Source organism: Myotis nattereri, assembly GCF_964212035.1.
Source record: "Myotis nattereri genome assembly, chromosome: 3".
NCBI lineage: Eukaryota > Metazoa > Chordata > Mammalia > Chiroptera > Vespertilionidae > Myotis > Myotis nattereri.
In genome coordinates, this window is record NC_138077.1 from 146,718,456 (window position 1) to 146,740,822 (window position 22,367).

The 22,367-nt window shown below is 39.8% G+C and overlaps 1 protein-coding gene across 1 annotated transcript in view; it reads right to left on the reverse strand.

Annotated features, from left to right (window-relative positions):
• Positions 1 to 11,876, reverse strand: part of CDC7 (cell division cycle 7) — a 28,878-nt gene extending 17,002 nt beyond the window's left edge. Inside the window, exons 1-4 of the mRNA XM_081087766.1 lie at positions 11,784 to 11,876; positions 10,885 to 11,062; positions 4,549 to 4,632; positions 2,322 to 2,457 (exon numbers count right to left, since the gene is read on the reverse strand). Coding sequence (XP_080943892.1) covers positions 2,322 to 2,457; positions 4,549 to 4,632; positions 10,885 to 10,999 — 335 coding nt within the window. The 5' untranslated portion in view covers positions 11,000 to 11,062; positions 11,784 to 11,876. The remainder of the gene's footprint in view (positions 1 to 2,321; positions 2,458 to 4,548; positions 4,633 to 10,884; positions 11,063 to 11,783) is intronic.
• Positions 11,877 to 22,367: the final 10,491 nt, after the last annotated feature.

The window sequence follows — 22,367 nt, forward strand, 5'->3', positions numbered from 1 at the left end:
AGATTACTCTGGCTGTTTTGCAACCATGGGATTAAAAGGGAAGGGGGACCCAAGTAGTGGTTGAGAAAACAGAAAGATGTTGGATGAGTTTTTAGATATATTGTGGAGGCAAAATGGCCAAGACTTGGTGATGACTGTGGTTCAGAAGAAAAATAGAGAAACTGTGGATGAGTACTAAGTTTCTGGCTTAAGCAACTGGATAGAGATGGTGGTACCATTCACTGCGATTGGTAGAGGAAAACCAGTTGTTGCAATACGATTTTTGTTTTTTGGCAGGCAAAGATGGATTAAAATTTAGTTTTTGGCATATTACGTTTGAGATGTTTATTAGGTACCCAAGTGGAAAATAAATGAATGGGACTATATAAAACTGAAGAGCTTCTGTACAGCAAAAGAAACGGACAACAAAACAGACAGCCAACCAGATAGGAGATGATATTTGCAAACAGTAGCTCCGACAAAGATTTAATTTCCAAAATATGTAAAGAACTCATAAAACTCAACACCAAACAAACAAATAATCCAATCAATTAGTGGGCAGAGGACCTGAAAATACACTTCTCCCAAGAAGACATACAAACAGCCAATAGATATATGAAAAGATTTTCAGCCTCACTAGCAATTAAGGAAATGCAAATTAAAACGACAATGAGACACTACCTTACACCTATTAGAGTGGCCATTATCAACAAGTCAAGCAATAACAAGTGTTGGAGAGGTTGTGGAAAAAAGGGAACCCTCACTCACTACTGGTGGGAATGTAGACAGGTACAACCACTATGGAAAGGAGTCTGACGATTCCTCAAAAAGTTAAGAATAGAGCTACCATATGACCCAGCAACCCTACTCCTGGGGATATACCCAAAAAACTCGAAATCATTTATTCACAAAGATATAAGCACCCTTATGTTCATTGCAACCAAAGTGTCCTGCTATAGAGGACCGGAAAAAGAAGGTGTGGTACATATACACAATGGAATACTACTCAGCCATAAGAAAGGATGAAATAGCGTCATCTGCAACAACACAGATGGACCTTGAGAACACTATGCTAAGTGAAATAAATCAGACAGAAAAAGCTAAGAACCATATTTCACTCATATGTGGGGTATAAAACTGAAACTTAAGAACACAAACAGCAGTGTGGCAGTTGCCAAAGGGAAGAGGGGAGAGAAGGGAGTCCTTATATGAGGTGACAAGAGAAGATGTGACTTTGGGTGGTGGGCACATGGTGATATATACAGAGGTTGTAACTTAGAAATCCACACATGAAACCTCTATGTTCATGTTGACCAATGTCACCCCAATAAAATGTAATAAAAAAAGAAAATTACAAATAGGCAGGTGGATATATACCAATCTGCAGTTAAGAGGTCTGAGGCTAGATATATACTTAAGGGAATCATTACAATGTATTTAAAGTCATGTGGAAATAACATGATCCTAGAGAGGAGGCAGATTCTAGAGAAAGCCCAGGATCAAGCACCGAGGAACTGCACCACATAGGGGTCAGGTAGAAGAGGAAGAGCTGGCAATGGACATTGAAACCGATAGGCCAAATAAAGCAGGAAGAAAAAAAAGAAATATGTAGCAGTATAGAAGTCAGAATATAGGTTCAAATCAATTATGTTAAACACTGCCTAGAATTCATGTGACCAGAAACAGGAATTGGCAAAATGAAGTTATGGGTGACTCATTTAAAGGAGTTTCAGTTTAGCATAGAGAAGAGCAGCCACACTTTATGTGTAGTGAATGGGGGTTGGAAGTGAAAATAGCACATGCAGATTAATTTTGGGGAAGTCTGACTATGAAGGGGAGCAAAGAAATGATGGAGCAGCTAGAAGTGAGATGGCAGTACAAGGGGGATAAGTGATACTATATCATGTCCATAAGTTGGTATGAATAACCTAGCATAGAGAGAGATCAATGAGAGAGACATGCCAGGTGATTCTGTTGCTCAAAATAAAATATGAGATGAGGCTGTCTATAGCAGGGGAGATGTGAAATATAAGTTCCCCACATTTCAAAAAATAACTAGATCCTGGATGCCAAGCTTTATGATTTGGCAAGAAGGTGAGAAAAAATGTGGTAAAAGAACTGGAAGTGAAGCTTACCTCAGGGAAATCCACTGCAAAAATTAGTATAAATGTAACTAACCATTCCAAGGTTAGAGGAAAAGTACTAGCAAATTGCAAACACCTGACTGAAGAATATGTTTATTAGTAATTAATGGACAATCTCACTATCCCCATTACACAGCTACTTAGAAATCTTAAAAATTTATACAGCCAGTTCAATTAAAATGTCTTTAAACTGCCTACCCAGCCACCGTTAGGCACTGAAGTTCAGCTGCAATTCTTATAGGATGACTTGTTGGAATTAAGTGTTTTAGAGCAATTTTCTCTTCAGGTCCTACTTGTAACTGTGCTGTGGCCAAATAAACAGTGCTGAAAGTGCCTGTAAAACAATTTATTAGGTTTTTCAATTTTGGTTTTAAAAAATGTTAATAAAGCAATGCTAAAATACATCATAAAACTACTTAGAATTATCATACTCATTAATATTTTTTTATATTTTATTGATTTTTTACAGAGAGGAAGGGAGAGGGATAGAGAGTTAGAAACATCGATGAAAGAGAACCATCGATCAGCTGCCTCCTGCACACTCCCTACGGGGGATGTGCCCGCAACCAAGGTACATGCCCTTGACTGGAATCGAACTTGGGACCCTTGAGTCCGCAGGCTGACGCTCTATCTGCTGAGCCAAACCGGTTAGGGCCCATTAATATTTTAATAACAATGAACACAAAGACCAGACACAACTGTGAACACAACTTATTTTCAATTTTTAATAAATTCTTAACGGTCCTCAGTTTTTTAGGGAATACTATATTAACTTTTAGGGGACACTATAGTCAGGGGTCCTCAAACTACGGCCCGCGGGCCACATGCAAATACAAATATTGTATTTGTTCCCGTTTTGTTTTTTTAACTTCAAAATAAGATATGTGCAGTGTGCATAGGAATTTGTTCATAGTTGTTTTTTTTAAACTATAGTCTGGCCCTCCAACGGTCTGAGGGACAGTGAACTGGCCCCCTGTTTAAAAAGTTTGAGGACCCCTGCTATAGTAAATCTGTTTGACTGGGTTAGCATAATGCCATAATCCATTCTAATAAGTATTTTTCTGTAATACTGTCATTTTAAACTACTTTCTTAAGATTTGGATACTGGTCTGTTAGAAGTAGAAATTATAATCATCTTAGGGGAAAAAACACACCTGGGCTTTTAAAGTTAGCATTAAACTAAAGAGAGGAAAAAAATTGGTGGCCAATTAATCTTGAGAAATACTGAGTTAAAACAAATTGATAGATTTTTTTACTAAAATGTTTTCCAGAGCTGTTAATGTATTCATCATGAACAATCAAAAGGGAACTATAGACACTGTATCTCTCAAACTTATTTAGTAGAAACAGCTATCTATCTGTGAGGACACTGTTGTTTTCCAGAACAAAGTTTTTGCACACTAAGCCAGTTTTCAAAAAAGACAAGGAAAAACATGTAAAGATCTTACATCCCAAATAATCTCATCTCATCTTCTAATTCCTCTGCCCCCAATGACCCAGACTTTTCTCTTCTGACATTTTTCCTTGTGAAAAGCAAGCAAGGAAATAAATACATGGAAGATTTTTAATGTTTAGGGATTTCTCTACATAATCACCAAAAAACTCCATTACCTTTTTATCCTCTCATTCCTCAATCTGTCTGCCAAATTCACCCTTCATTAAATAAAAATGATTGTCAGTTTTTCCTTTTTTTAAATTTTTAATTTAATCCTCACCTGAGGATATGGTTTTCATTGATTCTAGAGAGAGGAAGGGAGAGGGAGAGAGCAAGAGAGAGAAACATCGATCTGTTGCCTTCTGTACATGTCCCGAATAGGGATCAAACCCACAACCTGGGTATATGCCCTGACCAGGAACTGAACCCTTCAGTGCATGGGATGATGCTCCAACCAACTGAGCCACACTGGCCAGGGCAACTGTCAGTCTTTCAATATTTATGTTAATACTGACCATCCTATAAATATTGTATCATATTATTTCCATCTTATGTTTTCATCTTATTATTTTCATCTTATTTGCCATCTTATGTTTCATGTATGTTTCAATGTACAATTCTACCTAACTGCAAATGAGAAAGAGGATAAAGATTTGGCTTTTTGTATCAAATATCTCCATTTTTCATTTTTAGTAATTTTTCATTTTTAGTAATTATCACTAATAATATATTACTAATACAGCAATATTTTTAATAGCATAAAAGTTTTATAAAGTTTAAAATAGGGCTGTTCATTTTTCTGTCATTCTTTCAAGGGAAAAAAAAGCTGTTTCCTTTATATTACTACTAATAACATAGTAATATAAACATGGTCTTAATATTTTTTAAAGGAGTGTTTTTCAATAAGAAATAATAATGAACATCAAGATTAAACAAGGAAAACAGAAGAGGGTAAAAAAACTTAAAAAAATAAGTATATCCCCAAATTACCTTCTCCAATTTTGTCCTTTATCTTAAACACATTACGGAGCTGTGGTACAGCTTCATAAAGCTTCTCAATATCTTTTTTAACACCTATCAAGAAAAAAACAATTTACAGTTAAGATTAATGAGAGTATATTTTACACTTTTTTGTTTTTTAAAATGTCTTTATTATTTTCAGAGAAAGGACGGGAGAGAGAGAGAAACATCAATGATGAGAATCATCCACCAGCTGCCTCCTGCACATCCCCTACTGGGGATTGAGCCCACAACCTGGGCATGTGCCCTGAGCAGGAATCGAGCTGTGACCTCCTAGTTCACGGGTCAACACTATCACTGAGTCACACCAACTGGGCATACACTTTCTTAAGTTAAAAAACTCAAAATTCTAAAACATGAATTAAGTTACAAGTATATAGGTATAATAAGCCTTAAAAATCATAAGAATAATTATAATCCCATCCAGTTGTTGTAAATCACATACAATTCCATCAAGCTATGGTAGCTCACATACATCTCTTGAACAGACAAAATTGATAAGCCCCAATATCACACACATAGAATTTCTACTATTCTGGAATTACTACATACTAACAGATACACTGTCTCTGCCTACAGTACAACACAATGAAGAAGCTAAATTTAAAAAATAACAATTTTTTCTATGATCACTAGATGGCATGACAAGGATATAATGCAATCTCCTTGGAAACTACTTCCTTCCCCCAAAGATATAAAATCTTACAGACTTGGGAAAGTTTTGTGTATTATATATTCACAGTATTGCCTTAGAGAGAAAGTCTACTAAGGCTCTGGGGAATGTTAAAAAATATTTTTTAAAAATTATCCCATTAACAACGGTATCCTCTATCCTTAACAGCAGATAAATTGTTACTTTTAAATAAATACAAGTTCTTTACAAAAATATACATGATTAAAATAAGAGAAGCTATAATACAAAATGAGATAAACTACTGGATACAAAAAAGAACTACATACTTGAGTCATCAGATTTTATTCCAGTATCTACCAGTGATGGCGAACCTTTTGAGCTCGGCGTGTTAGCATTTTGAAAAACCCTAACTTAACTCTGGTGCCGTGTCACATATAGAAATTTTTTGATATTTGCAACCATAGTAAAACAAAGATTTATATTTTTGATATTTATATATTTAAATGCCATTTAACAAAGAAAAATCAACCAAAAAAATGAGTTCGCGTGTCATCTCTGGCACGCGTGTCATAAGTTCACCATCACTGAATTCTAGGCTAACCATCAGCTACTTTTTAAGTTATCATATTAATCCACAAAGTCTAACAGTTTAAGACATTCCAAAGCACTTTCACATGTATTATCTTTTCAGATTTTCACAATAGCCTTGTGATATTGGCAGAACAGGAATTATTTATAACCCTGACTTTTCAGATTAAGAAATCCTATTCAGGGAAGTTAAATCATATGCCCAATTTCACAGAGGTATTGCTAATAAGTCTCTAGACTAGACTCATTCATTTAACAAACACTGTGTTTTAACAAATGCTCAGCAATGGCTATATTTTTAAAAATGAACAAATTTGGTGCAGTCCGTTCTCTAAGAGCTTAATCTAGTGTAAGAGACCGATGTTAAAAACTCAATCTCAATACAAGATGATAATTGTAATAACAGAGGAATGCATATATTACTAAGTAGAAGCGGGGGGGAATAAATACTTCAGGAAGCTTAAGCTGTATTTTGAATTACTTACCAAGTAGCAAAAGTGGAAGAAGGTGTTTTAGGAAGAAGGAACTACGTATGCAAAGATGTGGAAAAGGAAAAAGACATAAATTATTAAAGGGGGAGGAGTAGGGTAGGGAGAGAATTAAACTAAATGTGGCCCAGGGAGGGAAAGGCAGAGAGTGCAAATGAAAGACATACAGTTTTTAAGGAGGAAGCTGACAAGTGGGTAATTTGAAGGGGAGGAAGAACAATAAGAGCTGGAGAATAAATAAGAGGGTTAGTTCAGTATTCTTTCCACTATATCAGCCCATTTAAGGAAATAGGAAACTTACTTAAATTACCCTCACCTTCCCATCTACTTCATAGGTGCAATGGAGAAGCTTCATAGTTCAATACAAGAGGCAGTAGTTAAGAGTACCAGTTTTGGAGATGGGAGGTCTAAGTTAAAATCCTGGCCCCACTATTTACCAGCTGGTGTGACCTTCCTTGAGCACACAGCTTATCTCTGAGGCTTAGTTTCCCCATCTATAAAAAAGGGGAGAATAACAGTACCCATGCCATTGGGATACTGTGAGGGTTAAATAAAATAGTATACATAATGTAAGAGAAGCTTTTAACACAATGCCTGGCACATAGTAAATAAATGATAGTGGTAATTCTTATGTTTAGTTGTTATTAACATTATTGCTTTAGGGCTTTTGCTCTTATTTTATTCCTTCTGCTTGAAATCCTCTTCCCTTATAACTTCATCTGGCTGGCTCAATTGTCAGTCTCCTCAGATATCTATTTAAATTAGCACCCCTCCATTATTCACACTATCCTGTTTATTATTTGTTTGCTGTCTGCCTCCTCCCACTAGAATATGAGTTCCACCAATACAAGTTCCCTGTCTGTATAATTCACCACAGCACACTCAGCTCTTAGTACAGTGCCTGGCATGGTTGTTCAACGAATGAATTATTACCATCATTAGGGCCTTTCAGAGGTAGCTGTAAACAAAACAAAACAAAACAAAACAAAAAGGTTTAGAAGTTACAAAAGAATGAAACCAAAGACAGAAGCAGCTACCTCACCGTCAGCTACCACTTCACTCTAGAAACCAAAACGAAGGCCCAGGCGGGAAGAGCAGGCTTTGTAAGTCTTGTTTGCCACAGTCCATTAGAATCTTTCCTGATGAGTATCAATTCCAACCAGCTTCAAATTCGTGTCACAGGAAAGGCACCATATGGGTGCCTTTCAATTTGATAGTACATTTCTTTGATTCTAAGACATATTTTAACAACTTTGAAATTAGTATGCAACTCATGGCTTCCCATTAGTTCCACATTTTGGAATTTCCTTTGCATAAGCATGAACTGGCAATAAGTAGTAGAGATGCTGGTCAACTGATAGAAATCACCAGGAAGAAAATAGTTGTAATAAGAAAACACTATAATGCACAAGCCATGTGAATGACTATGTAAGCTTAATGTACTTCCGTACCACTACTCACTATGGACTTACCTACCATTACAAAACTCTAAATATGTTTATATTAAGGTTTCCTGTCACAACAGAACAAATTTGACATTTTCAAACAATAGTAAAACTTCCTGACAACCACAGTGAATGCATAATCCTCAAATTCTGAAGGGGATGAGAGCAGGCAGCAGAAGAGAACATTCATCTCACGCTAGAAAATACTAGTAAAGGTAGAGACCTTGTTATATATAATTACATATTTACTTTGAGGATTGGAGGAAGACCCTGAAAAGTCCACAAGCTAAGAAAGCTATTTAAATGTCCATATTTTATAATGAAGATCTCGGCTTGTTTTTTCTGCCTCATAATATATCCAAGTTGGTTTTAATACAACAGCCTCCTTAACTGTGCTCCCTGCTTTCACCCTTGTTGGCCTATACTTGCTCTACATAAAACCCAGAGAACTACCTCCTCTCATACTTCACTTGCATCACCCACCCACTTCGTCAAAATAACCTCCTTGCTATTCCTAAAAGCTAGGCACACTCCCATCGGAGGGTCTTCCAGTTTGCTGTTTCCTCTGCCAGGAATGCTCTTGGATGATGACAAAGTTTCTTACCTAAATTGCCTTTTATTTTCTATCCTCCAGTGCATCTAATACACTGCTACTAAAATAGTCTTACAATGCCACTTTCATCCAGTTTCATGGATGCTGTCCCTCGTCTTTTTCATTCTGTTGCAATTACCTGTTTTTCATGGTCCAGCTTTCCCTTGTGTCACTGGACACATAATACGGTAATGCAATTACTGTATTATTTTTCTTGTAGTTTAGCACTCTGTATTTTGCCTCTTCAATTATACTATGAGCTCCTTGAAGGCAGTCTCTCGTATAGCTCCGAATATAGGGTGTACATTGAGTCATGAGATAGTTGTACGTGTGGAACCCATCAACTTTACTTTCCTTACTGAAGTTATATTTTCGATATAACCTTAGCTTTTATTCAGGTTCATAAAAAAAGAACCACATGTAAAACATTTCAACATGCCCTATAAATTACCAAAGGCACTGTTTATAATGTTCAATGTTCTGTTACATAAAAGCCACAAAACTTTAAATATTTAGAATAAAATTCGCCCTACTATTTATTTCTCAGATTTCCAGAAGATTAAAAGATTAGCTTTCACCTGAACATAATGCTAGAACCTGGTAGTTTAAAATTCTGCTCACATTTTTTACATCCATTCTGCCTTATGTATACCATATATTATGTCACACATTCTTAAAAAAGATAAGCCCAGCCAGCGTGGCTCGGTGGTTGAGCATCAACCTATGAATCAAGTGGTCACAGTTCAATTCCTGGTCAGGGCACATGCCCAGACTGTGGGCTCAATCCCCAGTGTGGGGCATGCAGGAGGCAGCTGATCAATGATTCTCCTTCATCATTGATGTTTCTATCTCTCTATCCCTCTCCCTTCCTCTCTGAAATAAATTAAAAAAAAAAAATCTTAAAAAGAAAAAGTAAAATATGCCCTAGCCAGTTTGGCTCAGCAGCTAGAGCTTTGGAGCTGGCTCCTCCCTGGCCAGGCCCTGGTCGGGGCACATGCAGGAGGCAACCAATCGATGTGTCTCTCTCACATAGATGTTTCTCTCTGTCTTTCCCTCTCTTCCACTCTCCCTAAAAATCAATGGAAAAATATCCTTGGGTGAGGATTAACAACAAAAAAAGTAAAATGAAGCTGGGTGACTGAATATGGGAAGCAAATATAAAGCCTAATTTGAAGACAACAACTCTAAAGTTTTAAGCATAAATATATAATAGTGGCTTTTATCACCAAAATAGGGACATCAGGAAGGGTACTCATTTTGACAGGGAAGTTTAGTTTGGGTCAGAAATTAACAGCATGTGATGTCAGCCCTGGCAGGTGGCTCAGTTGATTAGAGTGTCCTCCCAATATGCCAAGGTTGCAGGTTCTATCTCCAGTCAGGGCACATAAAAGAAGCAACCAATGAATGCATAAGTGAAAGAACAAGTCGATGTTTCTCTCTCTAAATTAATAAATAAATAAAATATTTTTAATTGCCCTATTTCAAATTTCGTATTTTGTTTTGTTTTTTAAAGCCTGTGATGGCCCTATCTGGTTTGGGTCAGTGGATAGAGTGTTGGCCTGTGAACTGAAGGGTACCAGGTTCAATTCCAGTCAAGGGCACATGCCCGGGTTTCGGGCTCAATCCCTAGTAGGGGGTGTACAGGTGGCAGCCGATCAATGATTCTCTCTCACCACTGATGTTTCTCTTTTTTAATATTTCTTTTTTCCTCTCACTGATGTTTCTATTTCTCAACCCCTCTCCTTTCCTCTCTGAAATCAATAAAAATATATATTTTTTTAAAAAGCATGTGATGACATTTTTCTAGGATGGGGTTAAAGTCTACTTTGTAGTATATAAGTATATATCATGGATGAATAGTCAAAACTAATATCTTTTGGACAAATACTAAATTGCTTAAGACAAAGAAGGAAAAGAAGATTTAGCTACCTCTTAGGGGAAAAAAATACAGTCCACTGGTACTCCTCTATTTAGCAAATATTTACTAAATGTCTACTATGACCCAAGCACTGTGCTAGAGCAGGAATGAAGGTGTGCATTTGTACAAGATCAGGAATCGTTAGACCCCTCTCCTCACTTCAAGGTCCGAGGCTTAGGGTCAAATAACGTTTCATGATGTACACTGAGATATAGTGCTTTATTTCTGCTACAAACATTTCACTGATTTTTATCACTGAATACTAATTTTTAATACTTAACTGAAAATCCCTCCCCTGTCAATTTTGAAATCCAAGTTTAATGTAATATGGTGAGTAGACATAAGAACACAGGCTTAGGAGAAGAGAACTTCTAGTTTGGGTATCAACAAACTTCATGTTCTTAGACAATCACTAATATTTAGAAGCAACTTCATCTGTAAAATGACACTGTTGGACTACAGTCCTCCTTCTAAAATGCAATTCAGTCCTAAACCTAGATCTTGGGAAACTTTACTGATTCGTAAAAATGTTTTCATTTATACATATAACTCACTTTAAGATTCAAGAAGTTGTGTGTGTGTTTATAAACAATTGAAATTACAGAACGGTTGCCTGTACATCTTTAAAATTACACACATACCTGGTAGTTTGAAATTCTGCTCACATTTTTTTAAAGAGCCGTCCACCTGTAACCGGTCCCGCAGGGGAGAGAAAGCCATAGGCTCGTCCACCTGAATCCCCAAAGACGCCTCCATCACAAAACAACTGGGGTGCAAAACGCCAGCTACGGGGTCATGTCCACAGGGGGAGCCCAGCAGCTGTGAAAATTAGAATCCCGGAGAAGACACAAGTTTAAATTACGCACTGAAAAATGACAAAGGGACAAACGTGCAAAAAACGAATCATGTGTTAACATCCCCGAAGGAAGAAAACTGTGGGCCATGTCTAAGGATCCCGTTTGCTTCCCTTTCCCGAAATACCGGCAGGGGGCCCGAGGGAAGTTTCCAGTCTGGAGAGCCTTGGCGGGTGGAGGGGGGGGGCGGGGGGGGAAGCACCCTGAGGGTGCTGGCCAGGACCGCCCCGGCTCGGCTCCAGGACCCCGGCGCATAGGGGTGGGGGAGGCATCAGCGGCGGCAGCGGTTTGACCCAAGAGGACAGGAGGAGGAGGAGGAGGAGGACAGAGGAAGTCGCTCCACTATTGAAAGGGAGCGCCAGGAGCTCGGCCACGGTCCCAAGCAAGTTGGCGGAGAACTGATACCACCCCGGGCACCAGCGCCAGCAGGAGTAGGGGAAAAGGAAAGAATGGATCCCCCTGGGGGCACGGACCGCGAGCTCAGCCAGGAAGGACTTTCCTCCCTCGGCCCGAGACCGCACGGGATGCTTGGTGCGCGCAGGCGCACGACTTCCCGCCGAGGGCCCGCGGGACCCCAGGGCGGGTGGGGGGGTTGCTGCTGCAGCGGCCGGACCGAAATCACGACCCGAAATTCGTTTCTAATCCTTCACAACCCCGCGCCGTGGAACAAACCGTTCGAAACTCACAGTTTAAGGGAATACGACTTCTGTGGCCCCCCAGATGCCTGGGTCGCCGCCTCCGAGAGCTCACGTCCTAGCGACTCTGCCAAACGCGCCTGCGCAACACTTCCCGCCTCGGCGCTTCCAGGTGCTCCTCGTCGCGCATGCGCAATGCAAAGCCCTCGGCGCCGCGGCTTCGGCTCCTGGGCGCTTGCGCGAAGGGGTTGGGTTACTGCCCCAGGCGGCGGCTGGCCCAAGGCGGTTACAGAAATAAAACCCGAGAATAATCCTTTCATAAAAAAATAGAGTGAACCATAAAGATAAGTATCCTACACAATTTTCAGGAAAGAAGATAATTCAGGGGCAGAAAAGTCTCAAGTTCTGGAGTCTTAATATGTCCCAATTTATGCCGAAACCGGTTTGGCTCAGCGGATAGAGCGTCAGCCTGCGGACAGAGAGGTCCCGGGTTCGATTCCGGTCAAGGGCATGCACTTGGGTTGCGGGCACAGGATGTGCAAGAGGCAGCTGATCGATGTTTCTCTCTCATCGATGTTTCTAACTCTCTCTATCTCTCTCCCTTCCTCTCTGTGAAAAATCAATAAAATATATTTAAAAAAAAATCCCAATTTATTGTGGTCACACAAAACATCGGTCGCTATAGACAAGACTCATTTTGACTCTCTGATTTTACTTCTTTTTGCGGACTGCCCTACTACTCCGTAAAAAAACACAAAAAGTGCAACTGCTGGTTGGTTATGGTTGTATTCGCAGAAAACAGCCCAGTGGCATTCAGGACAGTGCTTTTATTGAGCCTGTGGACAAATAAGGGCCACATACCAGCCCATAGGAGGCCTTCATAGCAGCCTTGCAAACTCAGAGACCTAAAGTAACCACAAAAGATGGTCTGAAATGAAAACTTTTAAAATTCAAATCAGTTTATGGCAGGTAGTCATGTCTTAGGCCAGGATCTTCCCTGGCAAAGGTCAATTTTTACCTTAACTGAGCCTGTCTGTCATCTTTTTTGCCTCAGTGACAACATACTTGGAATGTCAAAGTAAATTTTCTTTTTCCAGACCCCTTAAAGCACAGGCATTGTTCTGCAGATACCACAAATCCCCCTCATTGTCACTGAGTAAATTGTTGACTATCCTGCATCCATCTAAGTAAAAGAAGTATCTGTCAATCATTTTACTTTTTATCCAGTCTCAAGAGGCTTCCGGCTTTGCTTTCTCCCACCTCCCTAATCTATCACCAGTGGATTTCACATAACCCACTTGCGTTATCTCTTTTGATTGTAATGTATAAAATAAGGTGCAAAACCGCCATTCTCCAGAACATTGTCTCAATCTGTTGAGGTTTTGCCTCCCGGCAATTGTCAACAGTTTTGGCTCAAATAAACTCACAACAATTTGTCACAGGTTTGAATGTTTCTTACGTTGACAAGCACTTGACTATGAGGTGAGTTTCTAGAGGCTGAGGTTACAGCAATGACCATGACAGAAAAAATACTTTATGAAACGAAATCCCAGTGAGTTGGTGACAATAAACAAATGAGTGAATGGACAGCAGATATTGATTAGTGCTCCAAAGAAGGGTTGTGGTTGGCGTTGGTGGTATAGTGGTGAGCATAGCTGCCTTCCAAAGAAGGGTTGTGATAGCAAGTAGGAAGGAGGCATCATGATCAAAGCCAGGTAAAAAGATTACCAGATAAAGAATCGAGAAAGTGCAGAGTGAGGAATGATCCTAGTATGTTTGAGGGGGGCAAATTTTCATAGAACATCAACATCAGACAAGGCCACTCTGTGACCATAATGGACCAAGACAGAAATAAGATCACTCTGTAATCATGTATGAACATAGATAGACAAACATTGTCCAAGCCTCCCCAAAATGAGCAAACATTTCCCTACCCTGGCTAATATGAGTGACTGCTGTGTCTTCATCAATTACAGTTTTAGCCTCAGTCCTTCTAGATAATACGTATTAAAATACCAAATTATAGCCCTGGCCTGAGTGGCTCAGTTGGTTGAGCATCATCCCATGCACCAAAAGGTCTTGGGTTCAATTACTGGTTAGAGCACATGCCCAGGTTGAGGTTCCATCCCCACTATAGGGGTGCATAGGAGAGGTAATTGATTGATGTTTCTCTCTCTCACTCCCTTTTCCTCTTTCTTCATCTATCTCTCAAAAAAATGAATAAAAAATATTTTAAAAATATTATAGGATTACCCCTCCCTCCTTACAGCTTCCAACCCAGAGAAAAATCCCTCTTCCTTGAACCTTCCCCTAAATCATCTAACACAACCCCAAATTTTTAACACCTCTTACTGAGGTGCCCCATGGTTCTCCATAGTGTGCATTCTTACTGAAACAAGTCATAAACCCAACTTGTTCAACTATAGTTGTTTTCCTAGTGGTCTCTAGCTGGAGAGCATTGACAATAATTAAGTCTGAGATGCTTATTACATATCCAAGTGCTAATGTCAAGTAAACAGATGGATATATTGGTCTGAAATGGAGTTTAGGCTGAAGACATAAATTTAGCAGTTATGAATTTATACATGAAACTTAAAACCTTGGGACTAGAAGAGATTATCTAAGCAAAGATATATAGAGAGAACTGGGCTATGAGAATTTCCAACATTTCAAAGTTGGGCAGAGGAGGAAGAGCCAGCAAGAGACTGGCTGTTATTTTACAAGACAGTGATGTCATAGAAGTCAAGAGAAGAAAGTTTTACAATGGAAAGGAAGTGGTCAAAACAATGGCAAATGCTGCATGGAAGTCAAGTAGTGAGACACAGAAATGACCAATGGATTTGGCAACACTGCAATTATTAAAGCCTCTGGCAAGTGCAGTTTCAGCAGTGTAGTATGGCAGAAAGACAAAGTGTATTGAAGAGCAAAAAGATGTATGTATATGTAGGGACAAGTCTTGAGGTTTTGTTTCTTCTTTTTGTTAATTTCTTGGGGGGAAGGGTTGGAGTAGAGGGGAGGGAAGATGGCTAGAGTGGCTCAAGTAAAGAAGGGAAGTTTTTTCTTGTTGACATTGTTGTGTTGGTAGATAAAAAAAATGGAATGATCTAGTACAGAAAGAGAAATTGTTGATGTTGAAGAAAAAGGGAATATCTATAAGAATAAAATTATAGAGGAGGATGAAGGAATGGATCCAAAGCATGGGGAGGGGAAAGGGCTTTTGAAAAGGCCCCGGTTTCCCATTCTTTTAAGAGGAGGGAAAGACAAAAGGTTAATTCAGATGCAGATGGTTTGTGTGTGGGTGACAGGATAAGGTAGTTCCTACATGAACACATCAATTTTCTTAATAAAATGTGAGATGAGTTCTTTAGCTGAGAGTGAGGCAAAAAGTGGGTATTAGTGGACAAAGAAATGAGAAGAAGTTCAGAGGTATCTTCTGAGAATGAGAAAGTGAACTGAGGAAAGACTGTGGTATTGCCAACAGGATTAAGTGTTCATTTCCAATTTGTGTCATGAATTTAAAGTGTGTCCAAATGAGCTCTAGCCAGGTTTGCTCAGTGGATAGAGTGTCGGCCTGCAGACCAACGTCCTGGGTTTGATTCCAGCCAAGAGTGTGTACCTCAGTTGCAAGCTTGATCCAATCCTCAGTCCTGGTCTGGGCTTGTGTGGAATGCAACCAATTGAAATGTCTCTCTCACATTGATGTTTCTTTCTCTTTGTCTCTCCCCCTCCCTTCCACTCTCTCTAAAAATCAATGGGAAAATGTCCTCAGGTGAGGATTAACAAAATAACAATAACAATAATAATAATAATAATAATAAATTAAGTGTGTCCAAATGGCATAGTAGTATGATTTTTCTCAAGTAAACTTCAATCAAGAGAATGCACACATGGAAAAAAAGTAGTTGGATACAATAGTTGGAAAGATGAATATCACACAGAGAGAGGGGCAAATGAGGCTGTTTACAAGGAAGTGATTGTAATGATGCACAATGGAATCTTTGGGAGGCAAGAAGGAAAGTCTTTAGGAAGATGATAAATATTTATATAGATAGATAAATCAATAGATTAAAGAATGCTGGGAACAATGGATTGGAATTCTTTCTGTAATCTAAGAATTGGTATGGTGGAGGTATTTTGATTTGGAAAAATAGCGATAGTAGCTGGTACATAGAGTAGTAAAAATTGGGATTTCAGAGATAAGAACATTCCAGAGGGTACTTAAATTTGCTGGAGGGAAATATCTATTTTAGTGTGAAAAGAGATTATTTTGACTCTAAAACCTATTCCCAGGCCAGGGGAAAAAAATTTGCTTCATCAACTTCTCCCCAAGCAGTAAATAGTACCCCTTCTTTGGCCTCTGTTAGTATGCATTCCTCCATTTCAGCACACAGGCATAGGGAAGACATGCAGAATCTTGACCCCACCCCAGTCCTACTGAATCAGAATCTACAGTACAATAGGGTCCCCGGATGATCTGTATGAACTTTAAAGCCTCAGGAGCACTGTCCTAAAACCTTGGTTCCCAACTTCGCCTGAATATTAGAATCATCTGACAAGCTGTTAAAAATCTGAAACAATTACATTTCTGGGGATGGGATCCAATCATCAGATCCATTTAAAGTTCCCCCATTTAACTCTAATGTGAAACAAGGGTGAAAAACAGAAATTGGTCACATCTATATATATAAAAGCCTAAGCGACCATTATGACCGGTCAACTGAACTAGTCGACCAGTTGCTATGACACGCACTGACCACCAGGGGCAGACACTCAACACAGAAGCTGCCCCCTAGTGGTGAGTGTACTCCCACAACCAGCCTCCTGCAGCTGGCCAACCTCCTTTGGTCCCTCCCCCTGGCCAGCAGGCCCAGATCTCCCTGATCATCCACCAGGCCAAGGGACCCTACCTGTGCATGAGTTCGTGCACCGGGCCTGTAGTTAATTTATAAAGCCTATTATCTTTGCCAAAGTTATTTCCCCCATTTAATCATATATTTACTTGTAGATTTTTTAACTTCTTTGTATCTTTTTTAAAAATATATTTTTATTGATTTCAGAGAGGAAGGGAGAGGGAGAGACATAGAAACATCAATGATGAGAGAGAATCATTGATCAGCTGCCTCCTGCATGCCCCCTAACTGGGATTGAGTTTACAACCCAAGTATGTGCCCTGACTGGGAATTGAACCATGACCTCCTGGTTCATGGGTCAATGTTCAGCCACTGAGCCACACTGGCCGGGCTGTATCTTTTATATGAAGTGCACAGAAAAATGATGGTTCAGAGGCAAATTAAATTGATACAGATAAATAAATGGCAGCATTTTTTTTTTGAACAGCTGAATTGGAAGTTGAAATTTCTTGAAAGATTCACACAACAGTATATGAGCAAGGACTAGCAATTCTAGTCTTTAGGCCCCAATGCCTGTGGATTTTCCAATGAAGGAGGTAGTGAGTGAGAGGGACAATTAGCCATTCTCCACCTGTGCTGGGGTCTGCGTGTATCCAGTTGTGTTAAAAATCCCTAACTTGTGCTGAAGCAATTATCAGCAGTACTTTTCACCCCCTCTACCCGTTCACACAGCATCCTCAAAAAACGTTCTACACCCGATTGCTAAGTAAAGCAGAAATTTTCATTCAACAAAGAATTATTTAGTGCATTCCTCCAAGGTGGCCAAGAGTGAATTCTACAGTGGTAGAGGCACATAGTCTGGGTCAAAGAATAAACTTCATTGGGGAAAGTTATTAACTAAGGGTTAGCAAGAGGAGCCACAGACCTGTTGTTGCCAGTGAGATTGTGGGTCTGTGCTGTAGCCAAGGTTTCCCTGCCCTCCCATTGTTCTACTTTTTTATAGGGAATAATCTTACAAGTGGGCTCCAGACTACTTTGGGGCACCAGACAATCTGTATTTAGATGCCAAGTGATTATAGACAACTCATTTGGGGAAAACCAGGTGTCTAGCAAATGGAGACCTTGGGGCTGTGGAAATTTGACTTGGGTAGAGCTCAGAGAAGACTCCTAACATTTTAATTAACGTATTTATGCAATAAATACCTTCTCACACTTGGTGTGCCTCGCAATAGGATAGGTTCTGTCTATGGACATAACTAAGAAAAAGACTCCTCTCTCAAGTAGCTTGGAAGTTTAAGTGTTGAAATGGACAGTTTCTATGCTCATCCTTCACAACCCAGGTTTGAGTGCATCTTTCTCAGGGAAGCCTCACCAGTTGAATAGGTTAGGTCTCCAGGTGCCTGCTTTCATAGCATCCTTTATTCCTTCTTTTATCACATCTACACATATAAAACCCTAACATACAAATAGACCGAACAGGGGAACAACCTAAAAACTGGTTGCTATGACATGCGCTGACCACCAGGGGGCATGTGCGGAACATGGCAGGCATCAGCAGCAGGTGGCAGAGTGTGGAACATGGTAGGCGTTGGCCACGGTGGGATGGTGGAGCAGCTGAGCAGGTGCACCAGACCAAGGCGGGGCACTGGTCACTGTCATCAGGGCGAGCCTCTGGTGGTTACTGAAAATTCTTTGCTCCCATGTGCCACGGTCCCACCTGGCGCTCACACCTGCTTCTGGTGCCAGCCCCACTTGCACCTGCTGCTGGCACTGGCCCCAATCATTCCACCCTGTCAGCCAGTGAGAGCGGGGTGGCGCCCGCTGTCAGCATGGCAGTGGGAGTGGGGCTGCTGGCAGACAAGGGACTGGGGGCCACTGCGAGAGGTGCTGGGCAGGGGCACAGAGGATGGGCCGAGACCTGCCCCTGTGCCCACCGCAGCCTCGTGGCCCACAAGTGCTTTCACAATTCCCCTAGTTTTGTTATAATTGCTTGTTAATGTCAATCTTCCTCATTAGACTTGTTATTTCTACTATGATATGAATGAGGTCTGTATTGAGCATGCTTTTTAAAGCTGGACTGCCAGGGTGACCATGGGCAATTTAATCTTTCTGGATTCAATTGCTTCATTTATATAAGGGCGATAGTAAGAGTATCGACTTTATAGAGTTGTTGCTCAGGTCAATTAATTAATAAATGTATATTATTTAGAACAGTTTCTGGAACCTAGGAGGAGTACTAGCCAGGATGACAACAGTGATGATGAGATTCCCTAGCATAGCCATTGCTATATTATTAAGTTGGTCAGTAAATATTTGTTGAATGTTATTGAATTTGTCAAATACATGAATGAGTAAAATGGGAATAAGTGCACAAAAGAGGGAGTTCACTCTGAGTTAGGGAACATTTTCTGGGGAAATTGAAGTCCAAGCAGGGTTTTGAAAAATTAGTAGGACTTCACCAGGTGAAGAGGGGAAGGCAGAGGCATCCTCTTAGGCATAGGCAGTCAATGAGGACCGAGACAGACAAATGTGTTCAGGCAGCTGTAAGTTATTTGGTATTATTTCAGCACAAAGAGAGAAGATTGGTAGGAATTGAGCTAGAGCAGTGGTTCTCAACCTTCCTAATGCTGCGACCCTTTAATACAGTTCCTCATGTTGTGGTGACCCCAACCATAAAATTATTTTCGTTGCTACTTCATAACTGTAATTTTGCTACTGTTATGAATCGTAATGTAAATATCTGATATGCAGGATGTATTTTCATTGTTACAAATTGAACATAATTAAAGCATAGTGATTAATCACAAAAACAATATGTAATTATATAGGTGTTTTCCGATGGTCTTAGGCGACCCCTGTGAAAGGGTCATTCGACTCCCAAAAGGGTCCAGACCCAGAGGTTGAGAACCGCTGAGCTAGAGAGTAGACAGGGACCTCGTCATGAATCTTATTGTGTTCCATTCTAAAATGAGCATGATAGAGAGCTAATAAAGGGCATTAAGTGGGGAAGAGAGAGAAATAAACTTGAGTTTTATTAAGATCACTTTGAGGAGCGTGTAGAAAATAAACTGTAGGAGGAAGAGGCTCTAAACTGGGCGAGCTATTCAATAAATGTTGGGCAAGAGCGAGAACTTGAAATAGGTGACCTGAAAAGTCTCTTTGGAAAAGATTCCATTGTTGAGTTTACTCCTACATGAGGCTTGACACTGCCTGCAAGGCATTTCTACTTTGTTTGTGTTTCTCTTTGAGAGATGTTGAAAGGAGAGCAAGCTTCTAGTTTGTTTATGAACTACAAGATTTACAAGAAAGCAAAAGTAGCAACCCTGTTCATATCGCTGATGTGACCACAAGAATGTTGTTTCTAGTGTTGCCAAATGTGGTCTCCTTTGCAAAAGAAAGTAGTTGGAGCACTAATAACTAGGTCAGTGATTCTAAAGAGTGGATGTAGAAACAAATTAGCCAATGAAAACTGCATCCCTTCTTCTGATGTAACCATTATGGGGAGAGGTGCTGTTACTGAGCAGTGGGGTCCCTGTTAGGGGTGGGGGTCGGGGAGAGGACAGCCTGAACCTTGGACACAGGAACTTCCTATGTGTATCTATCTTGCTTATCTGGGTGATGGATTGAGACTTGATTCTGTCTTTTTTGGCTTTCCTCCCAAGGACAAGAATCAGTAGTAGTCAAAGTCGTGGTCCAAGAAGGGTCACTAACATGGCACTTTGCTCCAGACACATCCCAACACAAGACAGTATGCTGCTCTGGGTCAATGTGGGGAGAATACGAACAAACAGAACAGGGACTCCCTGTATACAAGGTGTGGACTCACATCTAGAGTCTGACAGCTGGTGGCACTACTTGCTTTTTGGCCTTTTGCTCCCCGAAAAAATGGGCCTGTTTGTTTTTAAGAATGTGGTGGACAATTGAGACAGAATTGGAATAAGTTGTTCCAACTTCCAGCCCTTTCCTCAGGGTTCTGCTGCAGGTGAAGTAGGTAGATGATGTTTAAGCCTAGTCTTGCATTAGAATAGTGGGGCAAATGGGCATTTATAGGCAAAAGAGCATAGTACTGGCATTGAGGGGCATACATTCCAGCAACTAAACTAGGGGACTTCCTTCCCTTCCAAGCATGCTGAAAGAAATTAGGCAAGTTCAATAGCAGAGCTATAAGGGAAAGCCTCCAAGAATTCCCTCTCAATCCCATTTTATCTATATATGAATTAATGGTGTAATGAGAGGAAGAGAAGGGGATATATTTAATGGGCACTGTTATAGACATTGGCTCATAGTAAAATCTTAATGTGTTATCTCATTAATTCTTTTCTTTATTGGATCTATTTTATGGACCAGGAAAATGAGCTTTAGAAAAGGATAAATTGCTGATAATGTTTGAGCCCAGGACTCTTTGATTGCAAAAGTCTTGATTTATATTAGACCTGAGCTACATTAAAAAATTTTTTTTTATTGTGGTAAAGTATATATAACCTTAAATAACTTAATCATTTTTAAGTGTTCATTTTAGTGGTATTAAGTATATTCATATTGTCGTGTAGCAGTCACCACCATCCATCTCCAGAACTCTTTTCATTTTGCAAAACTGAAACTCTACCCTTACTAAACAGTAACTCCCCTCCCTGCTTCTCCCAACTCCTTGCAACCATCATTTTTTTATCTGTTTCTATGAATTTGATTCTAGGGACTACATATAAGTGGAATCATACAGTATTTGTTTTTAGTGTTTGGCTTATTTCATTTACATAATGACCTCAAGGTTCATTCATATCAGACAGTCAGAATTTCCTTCCTTTTTGAGGCTGAATAATACAGTAGTCGCCCTTATTCATGGGAGATATGTTCCAAGTTCCCCAGTGGGTACCTAAAACTGCATAGCACCAACCCCTATATACATTAATAGTATGTGGTGTTTTTGTACATACATATACTTTATGGCTTCTCTCTGGCATATCTGAATTGCCAGTATCACTACTCTTGTGCTTTGGGGCCATTATTAAGTAAAATAAGGGTTATTTAAATACAAGCACTGTGATACCACAGCAGTTGATCTGATAACCTAGGTGGCTGCTAAGAGACTAATGGTCAGGTAGCATGTACTGTGGAGATGCTGGACAAAGGAAGGATTCACATCCTGAGTGGGACGGACCAGGATGGTATGAGACTTCATCCTGCTACTCAGAAAGGCACACACTTTATTTATTTATTTATTTTTAATTACTTTTTATTTATTGGTTTTAGAGAAAGAGGGAGGAAGGGAGAGAGAAAGTAAGAGAAACACTGATTTGTTGTTCCACTTATTTATGCACTCACTGGTTGATTCTTGTATGTGCCCAGACTGGGGATTGAACCTGAAACCTTGGCAAACGGGGAGGATGCTCTAACCAGCTGAGCTACCTGGCCAGGGCTAGAAAGGCATGCACTTTAAAATATATACTTGTTTATTTCTGAAAATTTCCATTCAATATTTTCAGGCTGCTATTGACCAAGGGTAACTGAAAGCAGGGAAATTGAAACAGCAGATAGCGGGGTGCTACTGTATTTCATTGTATACATATACCACATTTGTAAATTTTACTTTAGAGGACATTTATTAAAGCTTGGGATAGTGAAACAAGGAATGCCTAGGTCAGTGATGGTGAACCCTTTGAGCTCGGCAGGTCAGCATTTTGAAAAACCCTAACTTAACTCTGATGCCATGTCACATATAGAAATTTTTTGATATTTGCAACCATAGTAAAACAAAGATTTATATTTTTGATATTTATTTTATATA